The 23,092-nt window shown below is 32.3% G+C and overlaps 1 protein-coding gene across 7 annotated transcripts in view; it reads right to left on the bottom strand.

Annotated features, from left to right (window-relative positions):
* Positions 1-23,092, bottom strand: part of LOC129948825 (dual specificity calcium/calmodulin-dependent 3',5'-cyclic nucleotide phosphodiesterase 1) — a 501,195-nt gene that overhangs the window by 33,969 nt on the left and 444,134 nt on the right. For 4 of the 7 annotated variants that reach the window (XM_056059902.1, XM_056059901.1, XM_056059900.1 and 1 more), the window contains 2 exons: positions 19,241-19,354; positions 11,748-12,221 (listed from right to left, as the gene is read on the bottom strand). In XM_056059902.1, the coding sequence (XP_055915877.1) occupies positions 11,748-12,221; positions 19,241-19,354 (588 nt within the window). Of the gene's footprint in view, positions 1-11,747; positions 12,222-18,549; positions 18,616-19,240; positions 19,355-23,092 lie in introns of all 7 variants that reach the window. The other 3 variants (XM_056059903.1, XM_056059905.1, XM_056059904.1) reach the window with 2 other exon arrangements.

The following is a 23,092-nucleotide window of genomic DNA, read 5'->3' on the forward strand; positions in this document are numbered from 1 at the left end:
ACCAATATTTAAATACAAAAATCTGGCTACTGCGTCGTTTTGTTGGCAATTTCTTACTGTACTATATATTGAATACCAAAAAACGCATTTATTGTTCTTGAAAATTTGTAATTTTTAAGTAAAATCAGTGCTGATCAAAGATGAAGTTAAATCCTAATGTGGAGAAAATTGAATTTTACTCTATCAACAAAGGCAATTTTCAAGGTTTTCATTCTTAGACGTTGGTACTTTTGATATTTTATTAAGTTTAGTTGGCCGTGATCGTAGAGTAGAGTCTAATATACAAAACATTGACTGCGTTCAACCTTAGACAGATAGGGTACCCGGATACCTTATTGTTTGTGTTTTACGTGTAAAATAACTGCTGAAATGTCAAAAAAGGAAACCAAGAATTTCTGGGCATGCAGGTATCTGACAGAACAGCTGATTCAATACATGGTTAAATTTCAAGAAACTTGAATTCAGCTTTTTGTAAAAAATGTTAGTTGAAGTTGTATCTGAGGATGTTCTGTACATAATATACGATGAAGAAGCTATTTGTCTCAGAATCTTAGAAGGTAATTATGATCTAGGTTCTTAAACTTCAAAATTGACTTATTTTGTTCTCGTTTTGTAGATGACAAATTTGCTAGGTCTTACCTCCAGTCTATTGTTGAATTAGCCAATTAATGTTTGATATTTTCTTACAACAATTTTGACTTCGAAACTTAAATGTTTCTCTTCTTTTTGTGAACAGCTAAAAGTTGTTTTTATTTTTTGACAACTATCTCAATATGGCAATCCATCTCGTTCAACAAGGTATCTTAAAATCCACCTATCCAAGATACCCTATCCAACACGAGATTGAACGCAGCCATTATGATGTCATTAAAAAACGTATGATATATTCTAAAATTTTAACAGAATTTATCTATAATTTATTTCAACTATCTTTTGATAATTTAATAACATATTCGTGTATTATTCCAATTAACTGAAGAATCGACTTTTGTAAAATATTTATTTTATATGCATGCTTTTGAATTTTGATTAGCCCACCAAATTATGTGCGAACTTTTTATCTACTATAGCACCAGAATAGGATCTAAAAAAGTAAGTTTTTTCCAAGTCTTAAAAAAAACATCACCCACAAGAAAATCAAAATTTAGCATAATCTTTGAGTTTAACATCCTCGTATTTTTAAAATAATTAATTGAAATATCAAAGCTTGATTTTTGTAAGCTGGCTCTTAATTGAAGGGAAAAGGACATACCTACGTTTTATTAGGTTTTACTATTTTTTAAAAAGTTATTGTCAACAAAAAACACTTAAATTTAGCGCTGTCCCTGAACACGAAGATCTTGAGCACACCATTTACTTAGACCATAGTCTACGAACGAACCCCTTTTCTTCAGTTCTTATTTTATTTGAATTTAATTGAAAAAATAAAAAAAAGAAAATGAAAAAAGAAAAAAGATCACAAATAAAATGTTAATTATCAGTTATTTAGTTAAAATTATTTTGGCTTTTTCGTTTTTTGTCTTAAATTATTCTTTGTTGTTTTGTTTGCCAATTTAAAACTGTACTATATAAATTGAATTCCGAAAATACAGCTTTCTCTAAATTTTGAGGTCCTGGTTCCAAAGTTTGTTGTAAGGTCTTCCAAATTTCTAAGACCATCGTTAAAATATCATCAAAAGATTTATGCCCACAGCAAAAATCTGCTATGACCAGTTAATATCTGGAGCTACCCCAGAAGCAAAAGAGTAGAAAATAAACATTATGATGCTACATTATTTATAGCCTTGAGACGTTCTTGTCTTAATAAATCCCGGATCATTGACAGATAAAGTACATAAGCCACCTGACGATGTTTTCTGGAATAATGAAAACTTTCTGAAGCAGTATTGAAATGTAAACGCAAAGCATTTCGCTATCTAAAATCGGTGAGCCTTTGAAAAATACGCTTGCAAAAAAAAAAAAAAAAAACGTAGAACTTTTGAACACAGTGTTCCAATTTGAGTATTGAAAATAAGTTATACAAAACTTCATTTAGCCCACATTTGAAAATAGAGGAACGGAAGTTGTAAACGATTCTAATCCACCTGACGCCGTATCGTCAATGTGTTATGTCAAATTTCAGTATATATAGGGTTTTTTTGCCGCGGGAAGATTTTGGCGTCGCGTGCGAGGTGGCCATTTTGTTTTTGTGACATATGTCAAATCTTTTGTTAGTTATTCAGTTGTTTATGCCAAATCATCATGGTAAGTTACACGATTAAACAGCATGTTCAAATGATAACACTTTACGGTAGACGTGTCGGCCTTCACAGTCGGCTCTTCAAAGTTTGGTATCCAAATTTGAGACGACCAACTTTGTAAATAATCAGAAAACACTCGTACGTTCAAAGAAACGCAAGATCGGCCGGTGAAAGTGTACAGCAGAACCCGATGCAGTCTATTCATCGCCGTGTACAAGTACTCGGCTTTTCGCAGACCTCAACTTGGCGAACTTTGCGTCGGGACTGACCCAGGGGCTCAAAGTTCAATACCATAGACAACGCCGTTTGTTTGCTGACTGTGCTTCGAATCGTTTTGGAAGAGGTCACAATTTTGGCCGAAAAATCAACTTTAGTAACAAAACGCATTTTTGGATGAAGGGATGTGATAATGCATCCTCAAAAAGTTACCGTTTGGTGTGAATTCTAAACCGGGCGGTGGAATTGTTCCGTACTTTTTTGAAAACGACGTTAGTGAGGCGGTCTTACCCTATACATGAGTGCGTTTAAAAAGTAAACAAAAACAGGAAGCGCGACAGAAAAATCAGTATTTCTTGCTTCAATCGAAAAAAATTGTATTCCACATCCACACAAATACCGTTAAATATTTAAAACAGCTTACACCCACTTTAAAAAATAAACAAAATTGATTGAATGTCATCAATCAAAATCAAAACAAATTTATCAATCAGATTCCACAATGCATTCATATGACTATCTGACTATCTATTTGTGAGCTTAACGACCACTTCTTCACGTTATCCTCGTAATCGTAGAATCCATAAGAGAGCTTCTGAAGATAAACAAATCGTTATGGTAGAATCTATAATTTATGACATTTCTATGTTGCTCCTCAGTCAATATCATTCAAAAAAATAACAACATCCTTATCAATAATGTAACTCAATATTTTCTTTATTTATTATTTACAATTTTTTGTATTTTTTAAGTATTTTTACAAATATGTATGTATAAAAAAAGGAAGAATAAAAATATGAACAAACATTCTTCCAGGACGAGCAAGATTTAAAAATAACATAAACATTCATATAAAAAAACCATGCACAATCAAAAGTTGATAGAATGAAGTATGATTTCATATAAAGTTTACGTTCTAAGAACCTGACAGAAATATTTTGTATTGTATTGTTTATTTATTTATTTACACTCATGTCAAAGAGAAGGATTATTATTTATTTTTATATAATACAGAAATAGAACAAGACGGGGAAAAGGACGAAAAAACAAGACAAATAGACATAGAATAGAATATAATAGTATAGGACAGAGCTTTTCAAAACAATTTTTATAAGACTTCTCTAAAGACGTTATTTACAGTGTTAGGTATAAAAATTCCAAAAAATGAACAGAAAAATTAATGAAGATAAACTCCACTCATAGTGTGGACATTGTTCTTGCTATTTGTTGGTTAAAAATAGAGTCAAACAAAACATTTAACAAATAAAACAACAACAAACTGTTGAGTATATTATTTATTGTTGATAACACTGGTCGACAAGGTTTTGTTCCTGGTTTTGATGACCTGAATTCAAATCTCCAAAAATATCATATCACTTCAGGTTTTTAAGGTATTACTTTTTAAAATTTGAAAAAAATACATACCGGAGGATTTTGTAACTCTAAAATTTTATAAATTTAAAATCACATTATGGGTTTTTTAATTGTATTAAATTTGTTAATTTATAATGACTTCTGAGTTTCTTTAACTTCGAATTAAAGTTAACTTGGCATCACTTATTTAACTGACAGCCATTTTGTCAGCTGTCAAGTGATTTGTTTTTGGTTTGACTTTGACATTGGCTGCGTTCAATCTCAGACAGATAGGATATACGGATACCTTTCTGTTAGTGTTTTACGTGTAAAAAAACAGCTGATAAAAAACAGCTGAGATGTCAAAAAATGAATCCAAAGGAATCCACGAATTTCTGCGGTATATAGCTATCTGACAGAACAGCTGATTCAACACATGGTTAAATTTTAAGAAACTTGAAAATTTATTTTAGGTTTTTGTCTTTGTTGGTAAACAAAAAGATACAAAATGTTAGTTGAAGTTGTATTTGAAGATGTTCTATACATAATAGACGATGAAGAAGGTATTTACCTCAGAATTTTAGAAGGTAATTAAGATCAATTTTTTTAAACTTTAAAATTGACTTATTTTGTTCTCGTTTAGTAGATGACCAATTCGCTAGCTGTTATCTACAGTCTAGTGTGCAGCATTCTGAAGTTAAAGAACCTCATCCTGTTCCAGAGGTAGAACAAAATGCAGGTGAATATATATTAATCTTGTGGAAATAAATACATCTGACAGCTTGTGGAGCTACAAGCAAATAAGGTCGCTGAAAGTAAAGGTGAGTCATTCTTTCAGATGATTCAAAACCCCAAAGAAGAACCAATTTTTACTTTTTTTAAGGTTGGGAATATAAATCCATTCTGCGCTTCTTGGAGGAGTGCAGAAAGAGAAACGACCAGACCCAAAAACCCGGAGAAGAATAATTTTACAAGAAATTGCAAAAGTTATTGAGGAACACGGGTTAATTTTTGATGAGAAGGAATTAGAAATATAAATATAGAAATATAAAAATCTTACAACAGTTTTTACTTCGAAGCTTAAATGTTTCTCTGCTCTTTGTGAACAGCTAAAAGTTGTTTTTATTTTTTGACAGCTATCTTAATACAGCTAAGCAACTCGCTCAACAAGGTATCTAAAAATCCACCTATTCAACACAAGATTGAACGCAGCCATTCTAAGATAAATAGACTAGCGTCTGAACAAAGCTTCCCAATTGTGATTTTTTTTTTGAAAATCATGGCTCTGTTCAAAATATCACACGAATTTTGTTAAGCGATTCAGTTCACTTTGGGTTGGATAGATACGTCAGTTAAAAAAATTGACGTATTTGGAGTTAAGATAATCCTTAAGTCTTGTACTTCGTGAGTTGGTGGGTCAATTGTCTTTATAATCTTTAAAAATAATGCTAACAATGTCAACACTTCAGAGTCATGATTGTTGACTTCGGAAAGAAGCCCTAGCGCAACAAGTCACACAGCTTCTGCCCAAGTGATTTACTGAGGTAACGTTTGATAAACGAATAGTCTCACGTTACGAACCTGTAATTTCGTATGAAAGATCGCGCAGCAAAACGCCGCTAGTTTATTCTCTAGTCTACGAAGAATACATTAAAGTTCATGTCAATTTACAAATATCATCTTGTTTTACCCCAATTCAAGGTTCTATGTATATCTTTAAAAAAAACAGTAGTATTGAGTTTAGTAAGATAGTTTTAGAATTGTGTAAATTGAAAAAATATAAAAATAACGTTGAAAACGGGTATTTTTTAAATTTGACCAAAAAGTTCAAAATGGAAGCTGGGATTCGAAATGGGTTCTAAAAATTATCTTCAAAACTTTTTTTTTCAAAACCATAGAAGCATACAATTCAAGGTTTCCCTAAACTTTATACACACTCAAATGCAGACCACAATACTGCAATTTTTGTCAGACCTTTTTATGCCAAGACACATTTTAAGGAAAAGGAGAGATGGTTTGAAAATAGGTGTCAGTGCACATTGGCTCTGAATTGTTAAATACTACATTAAGGGGGAAAGATGAAGACATTCCACATTCGTGTAGTACGGCTAAAGAAAGAATCTCTGAGCTGATAATAAATACTACCAAAGAAGTGATGAAGGGTAAATTGATAAGCATTCCTGGAGGCGCTTGTATTACCGTTGAATTGTTTGAAGAGACAGATGCAACTGGCTATTTTGCTAGAGCACAATATATTTAAAAGACGGTAAGAAAGGTCAGACAAGAAACTTTACGACACATTGCTCTTCGTTTAATATCGTCGAAAAGGCTTAAGAAAGTTCCAAGAGCTCCAACCCAGAGAAGGCAATCATACTTAAGCCTTAGACGTATATAATTCTCTTCTTGCATCGATTTTGACGGCATCGCGTTTATCATCCTTCTAACGAGGTGGTTGGAGATGCACATACCGAGATTTTCGAGGTTAGGTTTTCTCTAGGTCTCCTTGAAGCAAGTTCCACTCATGAATGCTGACAATGGTGGTAAATTATGCTTTCATTACAGTAGCCTACTCAATTTTTCATCCACTATTTGACAAATCTGTCTAGGTTAAAACATAAACAGCTTTGAAAACCTACATCCGAAAATCAGGATTGTAAATATATAAACAAATATGAAAATATGAGGATACTATCCCCAACGAAGCAGGCAACTGAATTAAAAGTTTCAGCCAACAGATCATTAATAAAAATGAGAAAAAGTATCGGAGATAGGACAGAGCCCTGGGACACACCAGCATTTATTTTTTTCAGCCCATCCAATCCAAATTCCAACGATAAAATGCTTTTGAAAAATTATTTAAACTAGAACACAAAGATTTGTTATTTGGAAAATCATTATACAATTTTTGTTTTTTGAGGCTAAAACTCAAAAACATTGTTTTTGGTTGTGTCTAACATTTTTAAAGAAACATATTTTAAAAACCTGATGTGATAAAAAAATTATAAAAAAAAGATTCAATTTTAGGAGAACTCAAGCCTTCAAAAAAGTATTGTTTTGTTTTTTTTTGGGACCAAAAAGAAACTTGATTTCGCCGACCAGTGTTATTAAGCTATTTGTAGAAAATAAAACCGAACACTCAAAAACTTTGTGTAAGGCTAAAAAATTCATTGTTAACATGACTATTTACATAAACAAAAAAAGACAGGTTAGGGTTTATTTTTTAAATTCTTTTATAACGAGCATAGAAAAAAAGTGTTTTGGGTTTTTATTTGTTTCAAAATATATGCTTTTGGGTTATTTTTGAAAAAAAAAAATCAATAGAAATATGTTGGTTAAAATGAAAAGACAAACTTAAGCTTTTTTTTCAAGTTATAGAAATTAGAAAATGAATCGTGTTTTTTTTAAAATTGAAACTAAAAAATACATACATGAGTGCGTTTAAAAAGTATACATGAGTGCGTTTAAAAAGTAAACAAAAACAGGAAGCGCGACAGAAAAATCAGTATTTCTTGCTTCAATCGAAAAAAATTGTATTCCACATCCACACAAATACCGTTAAATATTTAAAACAGCTTACACCCACTTTAAAAAATAAACAAAATTGATTGAATGTCATCAATCAAAATCAAAACAAATTTATCAATCAGATTCCACAATGCATTCATATGACTATCTGACTATCTATTTGTGAGCTTAACGACCACTTCTTCACGTTATCCTCGTAATCGTAGAATCCATAAGAGAGCTTCTGAAGATAAACAAATCGTTATGGTAGAATCTATAATTTATGACATTTCTATGTTGCTCCTCAGTCAATATCATTCAAAAAAATAACAACATCCTTATCAATAATGTAACTCAATATTTTCTTTATTTATTATTTACAATTTTTTGTATTTTTTAAGTATTTTTACAAATATGTATGTATAAAAAAAGGAAGAATAAAAATATGAACAAACATTCTTCCAGGACGAGCAAGATTTAAAAATAACATAAACATTCATATAAAAAAACCATGCACAATCAAAAGTTGATAGAATGAAGTATGATTTCATATAAAGTTTACGTTCTAAGAACCTGACAGAAATATTTTGTATTGTATTGTTTATTTATTTATTTACACTCATGTCAAAGAGAAGGATTATTATTTATTTTTATATAATACAGAAATAGAACAAGACGGGGAAAAGGACGAAAAAACAAGACAAATAGACATAGAATAGAATATAATAGTATAGGACAGAGCTTTTCAAAACAATTTTTATAAGACTTCTCTAAAGACGTTATTTACAGTGTTAGGTATAAAAATTCCAAAAAATGAACAGAAAAATTAATGAAGATAAACTCCACTCATAGTGTGGACATTGTTCTTGCTATTTGTTGGTTAAAAATAGAGTCAAACAAAACATTTAACAAATAAAACAACAACAAACTGTTGAGTATATTATTTATTGTTGATAACACTGGTCGACAAGGTTTTGTTCCTGGTTTTGATGACCTGAATTCAAATCTCCAAAAATATCATATCACTTCAGGTTTTTAAGGTATTACTTTTTAAAATTTGAAAAAAATACATACCGGAGGATTTTGTAACTCTAAAATTTTATAAATTTAAAATCACATTATGGGTTTTTTAATTGTATTAAATTTGTTAATTTATAATGACTTCTGAGTTTCTTTAACTTCGAATTAAAGTTAACTTGGCATCACTTATTTAACTGACAGCCATTTTGTCAGCTGTCAAGTGATTTGTTTTTGGTTTGACTTTGACATTGGCTGCGTTCAATCTCAGACAGATAGGATATACGGATACCTTTCTGTTAGTGTTTTACGTGTAAAAAAACAGCTGATAAAAAACAGCTGAGATGTCAAAAAATGAATCCAAAGGAATCCACGAATTTCTGCGGTATATAGCTATCTGACAGAACAGCTGATTCAACACATGGTTAAATTTTAAGAAACTTGAAAATTTATTTTAGGTTTTTGTCTTTGTTGGTAAACAAAAAGATACAAAATGTTAGTTGAAGTTGTATTTGAAGATGTTCTATACATAATAGACGATGAAGAAGGTATTTACCTCAGAATTTTAGAAGGTAATTAAGATCAATTTTTTTAAACTTTAAAATTGACTTATTTTGTTCTCGTTTAGTAGATGACCAATTCGCTAGCTGTTATCTACAGTCTAGTGTGCAGCATTCTGAAGTTAAAGAACCTCATCATGTTCCAGAGGTAGAACAAAATGCAGGTGAATATATATTAATCTTGTGGAAATAAATACATCTGACAGCTTGTGGAGCTACAAGCAAATAAGGTCGCTGAAAGTAAAGGTGAGTCATTCTTTCAGATGATTCAAAACCCCAAAGAAGAACCAATTTTTACTTTTTTTAAGGTTGGGAATATAAATCCATTCTGCGCTTCTTGGAGGAGTGCAGAAAGAGAAACGACCAGACCCAAAAACCCGGAGAAGAATAATTTTACAAGAAATTGCAAAAGTTATTGAGGAACACGGGTTAATTTTTGATGAGAAGGAATTAGAAATATAAATATAGAAATATAAAAATCTTACAACAGTTTTTACTTCGAAGCTTAAATGTTTCTCTGCTCTTTGTGAACAGCTAAAAGTTGTTTTTATTTTTTGACAGCTATCTTAATACAGCTAAGCAACTCGCTCAACAAGGTATCTAAAAATCCACCTATTCAACACAAGATTGAACGCAGCCATTCTAAGATAAATAGACTAGCGTCTGAACAAAGCTTCCCAATTGTGATTTTTTTTTTGAAAATCATGGCTCTGTTCAAAATATCACACGAATTTTGTTAAGCGATTCAGTTCACTTTGGGTTGGATAGATACGTCAGTTAAAAAAATTGACGTATTTGGAGTTAAGATAATCCTTAAGTCTTGTACTTCGTGAGTTGGTGGGTCAATTGTCTTTATAATCTTTAAAAATAATGCTAACAATGTCAACACTTCAGAGTCATGATTGTTGACTTCGGAAAGAAGCCCTAGCGCAACAAGTCACACAGCTTCTGCCCAAGTGATTTACTGAGGTAACGTTTGATAAACGAATAGTCTCACGTTACGAACCTGTAATTTCGTATGAAAGATCGCGCAGCAAAACGCCGCTAGTTTATTCTCTAGTCTACGAAGAATACATTAAAGTTCATGTCAATTTACAAATATCATCTTGTTTTACCCCAATTCAAGGTTCTATGTATATCTTTAAAAAAAACAGTAGTATTGAGTTTAGTAAGATAGTTTTAGAATTGTGTAAATTGAAAAAATATAAAAATAACGTTGAAAACGGGTATTTTTTAAATTTGACCAAAAAGTTCAAAATGGAAGCTGGGATTCGAAATGGGTTCTAAAAATTATCTTCAAAACTTTTTTTTTCAAAACCATAGAAGCATACAATTCAAGGTTTCCCTAAACTTTATACACACTCAAATGCAGACCACAATACTGCAATTTTTGTCAGACCTTTTTATGCCAAGACACATTTTAAGGAAAAGGAGAGATGGTTTGAAAATAGGTGTCAGTGCACATTGGCTCTGAATTGTTAAATACTACATTAAGGGGGAAAGATGAAGACATTCCACATTCGTGTAGTACGGCTAAAGAAAGAATCTCTGAGCTGATAATAAATACTACCAAAGAAGTGATGAAGGGTAAATTGATAAGCATTCCTGGAGGCGCTTGTATTACCGTTGAATTGTTTGAAGAGACAGATGCAACTGGCTATTTTGCTAGAGCACAATATATTTAAAAGACGGTAAGAAAGGTCAGACAAGAAACTTTACGACACATTGCTCTTCGTTTAATATCGTCGAAAAGGCTTAAGAAAGTTCCAAGAGCTCCAACCCAGAGAAGGCAATCATACTTAAGCCTTAGACGTATATAATTCTCTTCTTGCATCGATTTTGACGGCATCGCGTTTATCATCCTTCTAACGAGGTGGTTGGAGATGCACATACCGAGATTTTCGAGGTTAGGTTTTCTCTAGGTCTCCTTGAAGCAAGTTCCACTCATGAATGCTGACAATGGTGGTAAATTATGCTTTCATTACAGTAGCCTACTCAATTTTTCATCCACTATTTGACAAATCTGTCTAGGTTAAAACATAAACAGCTTTGAAAACCTACATCCGAAAATCAGGATTGTAAATATATAAACAAATATGAAAATATGAGGATACTATCCCCAACGAAGCAGGCAACTGAATTAAAAGTTTCAGCCAACAGATCATTAATAAAAATGAGAAAAAGTATCGGAGATAGGACAGAGCCCTGGGACACACCAGCATTTATTTTTTTCAGCCCATCCAATCCAAATTCCAACGATAAAATGCTTTTGAAAAATTATTTAAACTAGAACACAAAGATTTGTTATTTGGAAAATCATTATACAATTTTTGTTTTTTGAGGCTAAAACTCAAAAACATTGTTTTTGGTTGTGTCTAACATTTTTAAAGAAACATATTTTAAAAACCTGATGTGATAAAAAAATTATAAAAAAAAGATTCAATTTTAGGAGAACTCAAGCCTTCAAAAAAGTATTGTTTTGTTTTTTTTTGGGACCAAAAAGAAACTTGATTTCGCCGACCAGTGTTATTAAGCTATTTGTAGAAAATAAAACCGAACACTCAAAAACTTTGTGTAAGGCTAAAAAATTCATTGTTAACATGACTATTTACATAAACAAAAAAAGACAGGTTAGGGTTTATTTTTTAAATTCTTTTATAACGAGCATAGAAAAAAAGTGTTTTGGGTTTTTATTTGTTTCAAAATATATGCTTTTGGGTTATTTTTGAAAAAAAAAAATCAATAGAAATATGTTGGTTAAAATGAAAAGACAAACTTAAGCTTTTTTTTCAAGTTATAGAAATTAGAAAATGAATCGTGTTTTTTTTAAAATTGAAACTAAAAAATAGTTCAGTACGTTTTATCGCTTGTCATTGATCTCGCCCAGACAGGAGTTCGCAGACGTCTCTGTCTCTGGACTGTTGCTTTGTTACTTAAACTATTACTGCCACTTGTTGCTGTTGCTGTTCCCGTCGTCGTCGTAGTCGTTCCGGTTGATGCTGTCGTGGAGTTAGATGTTGCAGGTGCTTTGGCATTAGCCTCACTATCATTCGAAGAATTCTCATCGATTTGAGACAGTGGCGGACCTGTTGGGCCACTGTGCGTCTGGGGCGCCAGTGAAACACCTTTCGTGCGGCCCTCTATACTAGTCTGATTGCAGTTTGCCACATTTTGTTGCTGTTGTTGTTGCAGTTGATTATCTTCACTTAAATTACTACTAAGGTTAACATTGCTATTATTATCGTTATTAGGAGGATTGCAGCAGCTGTTGGAGTTTGCTGTTGGAGTGACAGCCAAAAGGCGGTTCTTTTGTACCGGAGTACCATCTGGACTATTTTTTGTATATATAGGTAGGCAGCAGCAGTAATAGTAAGTTAAAATTGCAACCATGACCAGAGAGAAAATTAAACCCAAATTTGAATATTTATTTTTTAAGTTCAAAATTTTGTATGAGAGCAGGGAATAAAAAAGAGAAAAACAAAATACAAAATCGTTGAAAATATAAAATAGCATATTTTTAAATTGGTTGTTTTTTAAGGTACACTAAATATTTTAATCTAGAACAAAAAAATCTATTCTATTCTCTAAACATCCCTGCCAAAAATATCGAACACTAACATAAACTTACTTATATAAGCTTTCAGTTGTTGATTGTGACAAGAAAAGTTAAATTTCCGGATGTTGATATGAATACAAAACTCATTTCCGGTTATGATATATAATGAAACTTTTCCTATCACAATATCATATTTTCCCTACCTTCAATATTCAATTTATGATTTTTTATTTTTCTAGGTTCTTATTACAAAAACGAATTGTGTTAACTAAAAACGATTTCATTGTTCCACTGAGTGAGCAGAGTGGTTTTGAGTTAAAGTTACTAAGTGTTTTTGACTGACGAAACTTTGTTTTTCGTTGTTTGAGAATGAAAAATGAAATTCAACCGGAGTTTGGAGATGAGATGGTTCGCTAAAGTTTAATGGCAAATAAATTTGATATTGACATTTTTTTAAAACATTATGATGCAGAGAAAAAAATAATAATCAATAGATAAAATAGAAACAGTCCAGAAACGAGTTGAAAGATTTAAAAGAAATTAAAAATGAAGAAGTAAAAAAATTTGTTTTTATTTTTTAATGATAGAAAAGTTATGAAAAATACTTTACAAGAATTCGCAAGTAGAGTAAAGATATAATTTTCTAAATATTTAAAAATAATAAAAATAAACCTAAGGAGATTGAAGGAGCAGAAAAGTAAGGTTTTAAAGAAGAGATTTAAATCTAGATTAGAAGTTGTGAAATTGGAAAAGTAAAAATGTCAATTTTTATAAAACTTACACTTTGAATCTACGATAACATTTTATTCTATAGACTTCTAGTTTTTACTTAAAATTAAATTTAGTTTCAAAGATTGTTTTAAACCTTAAAAAAGTAATTTTGTCTGCACTCCTTTGATCGATTTTCAAATTATTAATATCTAGATTTTAAGTCTAAGGCTGTTTTTTTTTAAATTTGAATTTAAGCCAATATTTGTTGGTTTAGTTTTGTTTAAATGAAATACGAGAAGTCAAAAAAATTCTTACCTAAGTGCTTTACTTAAATTAAAGTTTTATAAGGATTTGTAAAAGGAATCTGTCTTCACGGTGTCAGAAATTGAATATTTCGAAATTTGAAGCACACGCTTTAAAAAGTATTTAATAAATATAATTATGAAATTGAGTATAATTATCGAAGATTTTCTTTTAAAAGGAATTGCATTCTTCTACGAGCTTGCTCATTATGAATACCGAACCAAGGTTTTTATAAGTTTGTTTGTTTTTAAACGCAAAATTTATTGGAAATTTTGAAAATTTTTCCAGAAATTTGCTCCAAGAAATTACATTAGAAATTAAGGTTTTTTTTACAAGCAAAACTTTTTTTCCTTCAAAAATAGGGTCATTTTTTCCGGAAAGTTTTCTTATGTTCAAATGTTAGACATGTGCAGTCACGAGGACACAAGCGTTCACAGGTTTTTCTCAAAACCCACCTCTGTCTATCAACTTCTACTCTCACCTCCCCGCGGTGAACATCGGGTGCCTAGTACCTCAACTGGAGATTGGGGTCTAACCCCAGTGGAAAGTTGTTGGGGCAGCAAACGAGAGAGTGGGGAGAGGTGTTTCCACTAAGGCACCTCTCCTTATCCAGGCGGCAGCCGACGAATTCTCGAGATGAAATCAACGGTGGCGTCTACAGTTCCAGTAAGGTTGAACTACTTAGTGAACAATTTATAGGGCTTCTTTGACATATTCAGAGCCCAGGTCTGTACGGAGCGGTTTATCCGGCTCCCTGTCCTTGCAGTTATACTAAGAAGCTGGCCCTCCAGGTTGGGGGTTGTGAGGCGGGGTGAATTCCTGGCCACGTAAAAAATACCTTAGTTGCGAAGCTCCAACACGTGGAATGTTAGGTCCCTTAACAGACCACATGCAGCCGAACAACTAGCGGAAGCCCTAAACTGCTGCAAGGCAGATATTACCACCATCAAAGAAGTTCGATGGGATGGAACGGTCAAACGCAAACTAAAAGACTGCGATGAATTATACGGCGACTGCTACCGAGAACAAAGACAGCGTATATTTGGGTGTGGATTTGTTGTTGGAACTAGACTCAGGCAAAAAGTCTTGAGTTTCAACAGCATGAGTCAGCTCATCACGACAATCCGCATCAAGGCTTAATTCGCCAACATAAGCCTCAAATGCGCGCCTGCCCCAACAGAGGAGAGAGATGAAGACACCAAAGACATATTCTTCGGGGCGAGTCGTTCTGGTAGCTAGTACGTAGTTCACACATATCAATATCCACAACGGGACATGGAAATCTCCTTATCAATCAACCGTCAACCAGATTGACCACATTGCGATCGACGCACGACACTTCTCCGAACATTCCGAGGGCCCAACATTGACTCGGACCACTACCTCGTTGTAGCCAAGGTACGTCTACGAATATTCCGATCCAAACCAAAACAAGGAAGTACTGTATGAAGATTCGAAGTTAGACGGCTACAATCGCAAGAGACCGCCATGTCCTTTTCCGATCGAGTCTCTAATAACCTCTTAAGGAGTCCTATGCTGCCTGCATTAAGCATTGAAAACCAGTGGAAACACTGCCTTGCAGCCAGAGAGATGCCGAATCTGAAGTGCTAGGTTTCACACGGCCATTACAGCGAAACCCCTGGTTTGACGACGCAGCGAGACTGCAGGCATACAAACGGCGTGAGCTCTACGAGCAGAAGAGGAGAGAGGAACACCGACTTCTTAGATCGCAGTCGATGTTAAGAATATGGAGGCCTACCCGACCTCGACGAAGTGAAGATAGCTATATCTTCATAGCAAAATATGGTCCGAAGAAAGCATGCCCGATGAGTGGGCCTAATTTGCCCGATACATAAAAAATTGCGCCAACTACAGAGGCATCAGTAACATTGCACATAAGATCCTTTCTGCCGTATTATGTGAACGTCTGAAGCCTTTTGTCAACACCCTGATTGGTCCTTATCAGTGTGGATTCAGACCAGGAAAGTCCACTATTTCAGTCCAAATATTCACACTACGGCAGATCTTGGAAAAAACCCAGGCACTTCAAATCGATACCCACCATCTCTTTATCGATTTTAAAGCCGCGTATGACAGCATCTATAGGGAAGAGCTCTACCGAGCAATGTCTAGTTTTGGCATCCCTGTCAAACTTATTCGTTTGTGCAGAATGACGATGGAGAATGCACAGTGCTCTATCAAGGTCGGAAAGATCTTCCAAGGCGATGCACTGTCATGCGACTTCTTCAACATCGTTCTGGAAAGAATTGTGCAAAACTCAACCATCAACACAAGAGGCACAATCTTACAAAGGTCCATCCAACTACTCGGATACGCAGATAATATTGACATAAATGGAAGATCAAAGCGTGATATCAGTGGAGCGTTTTTGAGCATTGCGACGGAAGCGAAGAAGATGGTTTTAGTGGTCAATGAGGGCAAGACCAAGTATATGCTGTCATCAAAAAAGGACATTGAACAGCTATAACTTCGAGGTAGTTAAGGAATTTGTCTACCTAGGCACCGCTATTAACACAGACAACGACAACAGCGCTGAAATCAAACGAAGAATAACTCTTGCAAATCGCTGCTTCTTTGTACTTAGAAGTCAATTGAGAAGTAAAGTTCTCTCTCGAGCATCTAAAATCACCATCTATAAGACACTCATCATACCGGTTCTCATTTATGGCGCTGACGCCTGGGCCCTGTCAAAGAAAGATGAGTGAGTGTTAGTGTGCTTCGAGAGAAAAATTCGTCGGGTGATTTTCGGTCCCGACAGACATTTTGGAATTCTACCAAATTTGAATGGAAATAGAGCAAAGTTTTGAAAAAATGCCAGAAATTTAGACAGAAAATACGAAAATGTGGCCTTTTGACATTTTACATGGAATTTCATTCAAATAAATTTCTGGCGTAATTTACAGGAAACCAAATTAGAATTTCGACTAAAAGCAAATTTTCAAAATTCCCAACTCTCATTTTCTTAGGGTTAAGTGTTTTCAACGTTCAAAGAGACCAAAAGTTTTTTCGTTTTATATTTAATCTCGGCTATTGGAACTTTGGTCAGGGAAAATTCTGACAGAACTTTTGTTTGCCCCTAAAATTGAAAAAAAGCAACTATTTATTTTTAAAAAATATGTCAGAAATGTTGGAAATTGTATCAGAAATAAAAGAGAAAAGGTAAATTTAAGGTCAGAATATTTAATTCATGAAATTTTAATTGAAAGTGAAGCAGCGGTTAACCTTAAGTATTATGTCAAAGTGATCGAAAATCTTACTATTAATTTTTGTATGTGCACCGTGCAAGTATTGTCATATTGGAATATTAATTGGAAACTATAATTTTGGGCAGTTTTACATTTTAAAACTAATGGTTTAAATAAAGACACGATTGAAAAATATGGAAAAATATTTAGCATATTTTAATAATTTTAAGTTGATAAAATTTTGAACATAGCTAAAACTTCTAATGCAATGTATATTTTTCGTACGTTAGGAAAAGCTGTTAAACTTCTACCAGAAAACCCTTTTCAAAAATAGTATGTTTTCAAAGTGATTATTCATGAGAACCAAGAAGATATCATTCCTGATTTCAAGATCCAAAACAATGCCCGTGGAAAAATAATAAACTTCAGATAAGTTTGTGTAAATAACTTTTATTTCGTTAGGAAACCTGAAATTTTGGCTGAAAAGTTTTGATATTTTTCCGATAAAAGGATCCAGAATTTTATATGAAGAACATTCTGGGGTAATTTCTTCTAGCTTGTATTTAGAATTAATGCATGAAAATAGCAATCCTGTTCTACAAGTTGGCCTAAAAATCGTATTAAACCTTTTCGATTTGGAAGATTTTAGAAGGCCTTAGAATAGAAACTGAGAGCTAGACGATTTTAAAGGTCTTTTAGGTAATGACAGCTTTGTTAATTTAGGGCCATTGTAGCGGTAGAATAAATAAATATTTTAAAGGTATTTAATAGTAGCACTTAAAAAAAAACATTAAACTTTTGTACTTAGTTAATAAAGTAGGAACACTTCCAGCTGCAACGTTAAACAAATTAGGGAAATAAATGTTAACCTAAAAAACAGCAAGAAAATGCTTCGTTTTTTTTCCAAAAGAAACTTATTACAAGTTAAATTCTTATAAACTTTTAATTTTATAATATTATTTATTATTTTATTAGAGATTACGAGAATAGAAAACAAATTCTAATTCTTATAAATATATCTAGAGAAACATCAAGATTTTAAAATTTCAGAAAGAAGGCACTCGTAGTTTTAAAAAATCTTCTAAACATCAATATTTTAAATCAGTCACTTTTTGCTCCATATTTTCTAAAAGAAAAAAAGTTATTTTGTTAGTAAGAAGAAAAGTTTAAAGTATTTTGTAATCAAGCTTAAAAACAGAAAAATGCAGCTTTAAATAAAAGATTTTTTGCTAAATCCTAGGTACGTTTTTGAATCAAAAACTATAGCGAATTCTTGTAAAATATGAAGTCATAAAATGAGTAAGTGATTAAAATGTCTGAAATAATGATGAGAAAATGAGAATTCTACAATATTTTCACACTACAATTAATGTTATTGTTTTAAAATGTTTTACTAGTTTTTATATCTAAATTTTGTAAAAACAAATTCATCTAATGCGTTCCAAGCATTATTTAAACCAAGTTTTTAAAAACTTTGTTTTTTTTTTTAACTTTTAATTCTAAATCAAATTTACAACATCAAATGAAACAATTTCTAATTAAGGGGAATAGGGGGTAGGAACTATATTTTGTTGTTTTCAAAAAATAATTTGAGTTTTCTCATTTTCCACCAATTTTCAAAATGTTTTGGTGAACGAAAAAAATCAACAACAACAACAACACTGACGCAAAAGTCAAGAGAGTTGCACTGAAAAAAATGTTTTGGTGAATTTTTTGTTAATAATGATAGAACAAAAAATGAGACTATATTTTTTTCATATATGAATGAAAAATTAACTGAGTTTTTTAAAGTTTCTAAATAATTTTTTAGCTATGCATTAACCAAAGAAGAGAAAAACAAAAACAAAACCAAAAATTAGGTTGTACGTTCGAACTACACTTACTCTTTATTTTCAACGGAATTTTGACCCGATAACGGTTTTTCACGAGTTATTAAAATGGAGGGACTTCTGGAATACATAGTTTTGAATATTTTTTTTGGAAAACAATAAATTAAAAAATAAACAAAATATATAAGTACATCAATTTTGTTTGTTCAATACCAAAAGCGAGAGGAATTTAACATTTAGAATTTGAAAAACAAAATAAAAGTAATAATTTAGAGATATTTTACACAAAAGTTCTATAAGATTGAAGTAGAGAGACAGAGAGAGAGATATAGAGAGTTTAAAGATAGAAGAAGATAATATATATATATATATATATAGAAAGAGAGAGATAGATAAACATTTACCAGAAAATGACAATGATACAAAAATGTATTCCTAAATCTCACCACTCCATCCAATTGGATTTCTTTTCTATATTTTAATATAGATCAAACATTTAAAGTAATTATTTTTAATACGAATATTTAAAAAAATCTGTTTTGTTGTGTTTTTAAGTTTAAGAGAACCTCACAAACTTTGCAAAATAAAATATCCTTAACCTTTATCTGAAATATATGTATAGGTTTCGTGAATATCTTCTTATAGATAAATATCTCATTTTTTTTCTTGATTATAAACATATTTATAAGGACTTAAAATTGTAGTAGATTTAAAGCATTTTTCATGCAAGCTAAAGGACACTTACTTTGTTTCATCTATAAAAACTGCTTCGAGGACGCGTGCGGCATAGTGTAGATTTTTTTGAAGAACTTCAGCTGAAATTTCTCCAGTCTGAAGTAGGCGCAGGAGACACCGGAGTCTGAAAGAAAAAAATAAAGTTAACAAATTAAGGTTTTTAAAACAATTTTTAGTTAGTTTTTAGAAAGTTTGATCGAAATCGGTTAAGAATCATAACTGGTCGATTTTCACTTTAAATCAAACATTTCTTCGTTAAGTCTTAACGAAACGAATTCTTATTTATGTGGCAGCCATATGTTTCCCAGTAAAATGGAACCATCCAGACCCACATCAGAAAACGAACCAACGTCATATATCGTTCAGTACAAAAACCAAAGTCTAATGGCTGAAACACAAATCAACCACAGGAGTTCAATGCATGCTATCACAATGAAGTTCGACCTCACGTTTCGTTTGACAATTGTAAGGAAAAGAACGTAATGTAACGTAATGTTACTCCAAACGGAAGGTCTAGTTCAATTATCTAAACAGTTGCTTTGTCTGACAGATCAACAGCTGTAAAAAATGTCAACAAACAAAATATTTGCTCTTTGGAGGGATGAAATAATAGAAATGTCATTCAAAGTAACCTCGAAGCAGGCCCACCGTAACGCAGACGAAGCCGAAGCTGAAGTGTGTTTGTGATTCAGCCATAAAGGATTTGCAAATGAAATTACATTAAAGAGAAGAAGATAAATTTCACTCTCTAAATTTTGATCATCGTCATCGGAACAGTATCTAGCTTTTATCTAACCTCAAAAAGATTCGACTTGTTAAAATGTTTAAATTTTATCGATATAAATGTTAATTTTCATTTAAATACGACTTGTAATCTAAATGTCAAGGTGTATTTTACATTTGAAATTAGTTGGCGAAGCTACGTATTTTATTAAGGTACATCTCAAGCAGCTTCCCACCCAAGCTTTTAGAAGAATTGCCAACTTAAAAGTCATCCCTGATGTCTCTTTCGGGTTTAATTTTTCAATTAACAAAATATTCACCAAATTGGTTGTAAAAGAGAGCAACTCATTAAAATATTTAACATAATTAAGAAGTGGTCCCTTTAGATAAATCATTATTTCTGTCCTTTAGATACGAGTATATAAGATGGAAAATAGGTAATATCCTGAATATTGTAGTAATTATTTTTCCTTTACTCATTAAATATGAATATATAGAACTTCTAATAAAATCTGTAATCAATCTCAAAATTACGAATGGAACGATAATATTTAACCATCGAGAATTCATTTCATTCAAGGATAAACAAAAATTATTTATCTCAGACATTCTGCAAATTTCTGTGTAATAAAACCAATAATATTCTGAGACAGCAGGATAAACATATCCTTGACACATTTAATAAATCAAGACAACTGATTGAGATTTCATTTGATTTTAACATTAAAAGCATATTACTAAATATTAACATTCATATATTATGAATCCGTTGTTATAAATAAGATTATAACGTTGATATATATCAAAGTGACAGGTATCAAAATTTGACCTTTGACATTTAGACAAGGAAGAACAAAGTGTTTAGCACAATGTTTGGTATAGATACATTTTATTTTGGTTTAACATTTTGTATGAGTTTTATAAGAATTTATCAGATCTAACAATAATTTCAATAAAAAAATGTTAATTGAATTTTTGTTGCCAATAGAACATTTCTGTTGTCATTGTTAAATTGCTTTTTTTTCACCTAGTGTCAGTACGGCAGTTAAAGCTATTAAAATGTTTGCTTGATTAAATTCATAAGAAGAAAAATGAGGCGTTGAGATTTAAATGTCACTTTGACGGATGCCAATTTGAAAAGCGCAATCAGTGCGAGTTATGTTTTCGGCATTCAGTGTTTTTTAAGCTCCGATGAATCTGAACCCAAAATGTTTACATTGAAGCTTAGTGAATGGTTAGTTTGCTCAGGATAAAATGGCCGAACAAATCGGTCGAATCGCTGAGCAAAGCCAATTTCACTTATTTTTTTAGTGATTTGAATTTGAACCAAAATGACAGTTCTGCGTTCAGGTGTGTGTTTTCTTAATTACAATAGAGTTCTTCAAAAATTATCACTGCGCTGATCCCTCATTGATTTCCTAAAAGCCAAAATATTAAAACGTCTTAAGTTTTAAAATTTTGTGTTCAAGTCATTTGTGTTTTTGTTAAGAAAAGCGGGCCCATAGCCTGTTAAGAAAAGTGCAACACGGAGTAGGTTATAAATTAGAATGAGTTTATTTGACAGAATTCATAAGTTGTCGTGTTACAATGTTTACATAGTTTGATGAACGTATTCAGTAATAGTTTTTCATTTTCAACAGTTTTCTAACAATTTGTGGCTCAAAAATTTTATTTCTATTTTCTCTTCACCTGTTTTTACCTCAAGTTTCATTATTAACATAAATAAGTTATTTTAGTTTATAATTTTGCTTTCGTTTGACAAAAGAACACTAATGACGAGTAAATTTGAATACATGACAGATGTCAAAATGGCTGACTGTGATATGACATCCAAGCAATTTTCGTCTCCGAATTCTACGAATTAAGTCAGATCTTTTGTGTTCTTTTAAAAATCTCTGAGGGATCTGATGTATCAGTGGTGTCACTAATACTATGAACTGTCAATTTAACTGTCAAAAAGAGCTATCAAATCAATTTAAAATAAGGAAATAAGCTTGGTGTACCTATTAATTCATTAAGTGTAATCAAGAATTTTCATTATCAATCGATCACAAAAAAATATTAGTAAAACGCTAAAATAAGATCTGCAGTTTTGTTTTCTTTTTTTTATAATTAGCGAACACTAAAAGGGTTTTTTATACCTTTAATATGCCAAAGACACAGTGTGAGCATATGGAAGAGAGGGAAGGGTTGGATAGGAGGTGTCAGTGTGTATTGGTTTTAAATTTCTGAACATTGCAATGACAGGGAAAGATAGAGCGTGGCAAGGCGTTCCACATTCACGTAGTATGGCTAAAAAAGAATCTCTGTACTTCATAGTAAGGCAGAAGTTGGGCTCAAGGGTAAACTGATGGGCATTCCTAGAAGCGCGGGTATTACGGTTAAATTGTTTAAGGGGAGGAATGCAGACAGGAGATCATTTATAAAAATAAGGTAGAGGTTCGGAGACAAAACGGAGCCCTGAGGCACACCAGCATTTATTTTATGAGTTTTAGACTGGAATCCGTCCAAAACATCTTGTATTGAACTGTTGGAAAGAAAATTTCTAATCCAACGAAGAAAAGATTCGTCGATACCGAGAGCACGCATTTTCGATAAGAGAGCAAGATGCCAGACTTTATCAAATGCCTTTAAAATATCAAATGCAATAATTTTACTTTCTCAAAAACGATGTAAAGATTCGTTCCACTGTTCGGTGAGATGAACCATGAGATCACCAGTGGAATTATTGCTACGAAAGCCGTATTGCCAGTCATTAAGAAGCTTCCGTTCCTCAAGATATTTGTTAAGCTGATAATTAATCAGCGTTTCCACGACCTTAGAAAGAAGGGACGGTCGGTAATTTGTGGGAGAAGAAGATTCGTCTATTTTTGGAATTGGGTGAACAAATGCAGTTTTCCAACTACTCGGAACGAGCCCAGAAGAATAGGATAGATGGAAAAGCTTACGCAGTGGTTGTGCTAGCGTTGAAGAACACCTCTTCAGAATAATAGCGGGGATACCATCTGGGCCAGCGGATTTATGAATGTGGAGATCTTTAAGAACTCTCTGCACAGTTGGAGTACGAAAAAAGATTGGTCCCATAGAATCATTTACGTGCTCAAGAACTGGGAGAGTCATGACAATATCTGGTAAGGTG

Source organism: Eupeodes corollae, chromosome 3 (assembly GCF_945859685.1).
Source record: "Eupeodes corollae chromosome 3, idEupCoro1.1, whole genome shotgun sequence".
Lineage (NCBI taxonomy): Eukaryota > Metazoa > Arthropoda > Insecta > Diptera > Syrphidae > Eupeodes > Eupeodes corollae.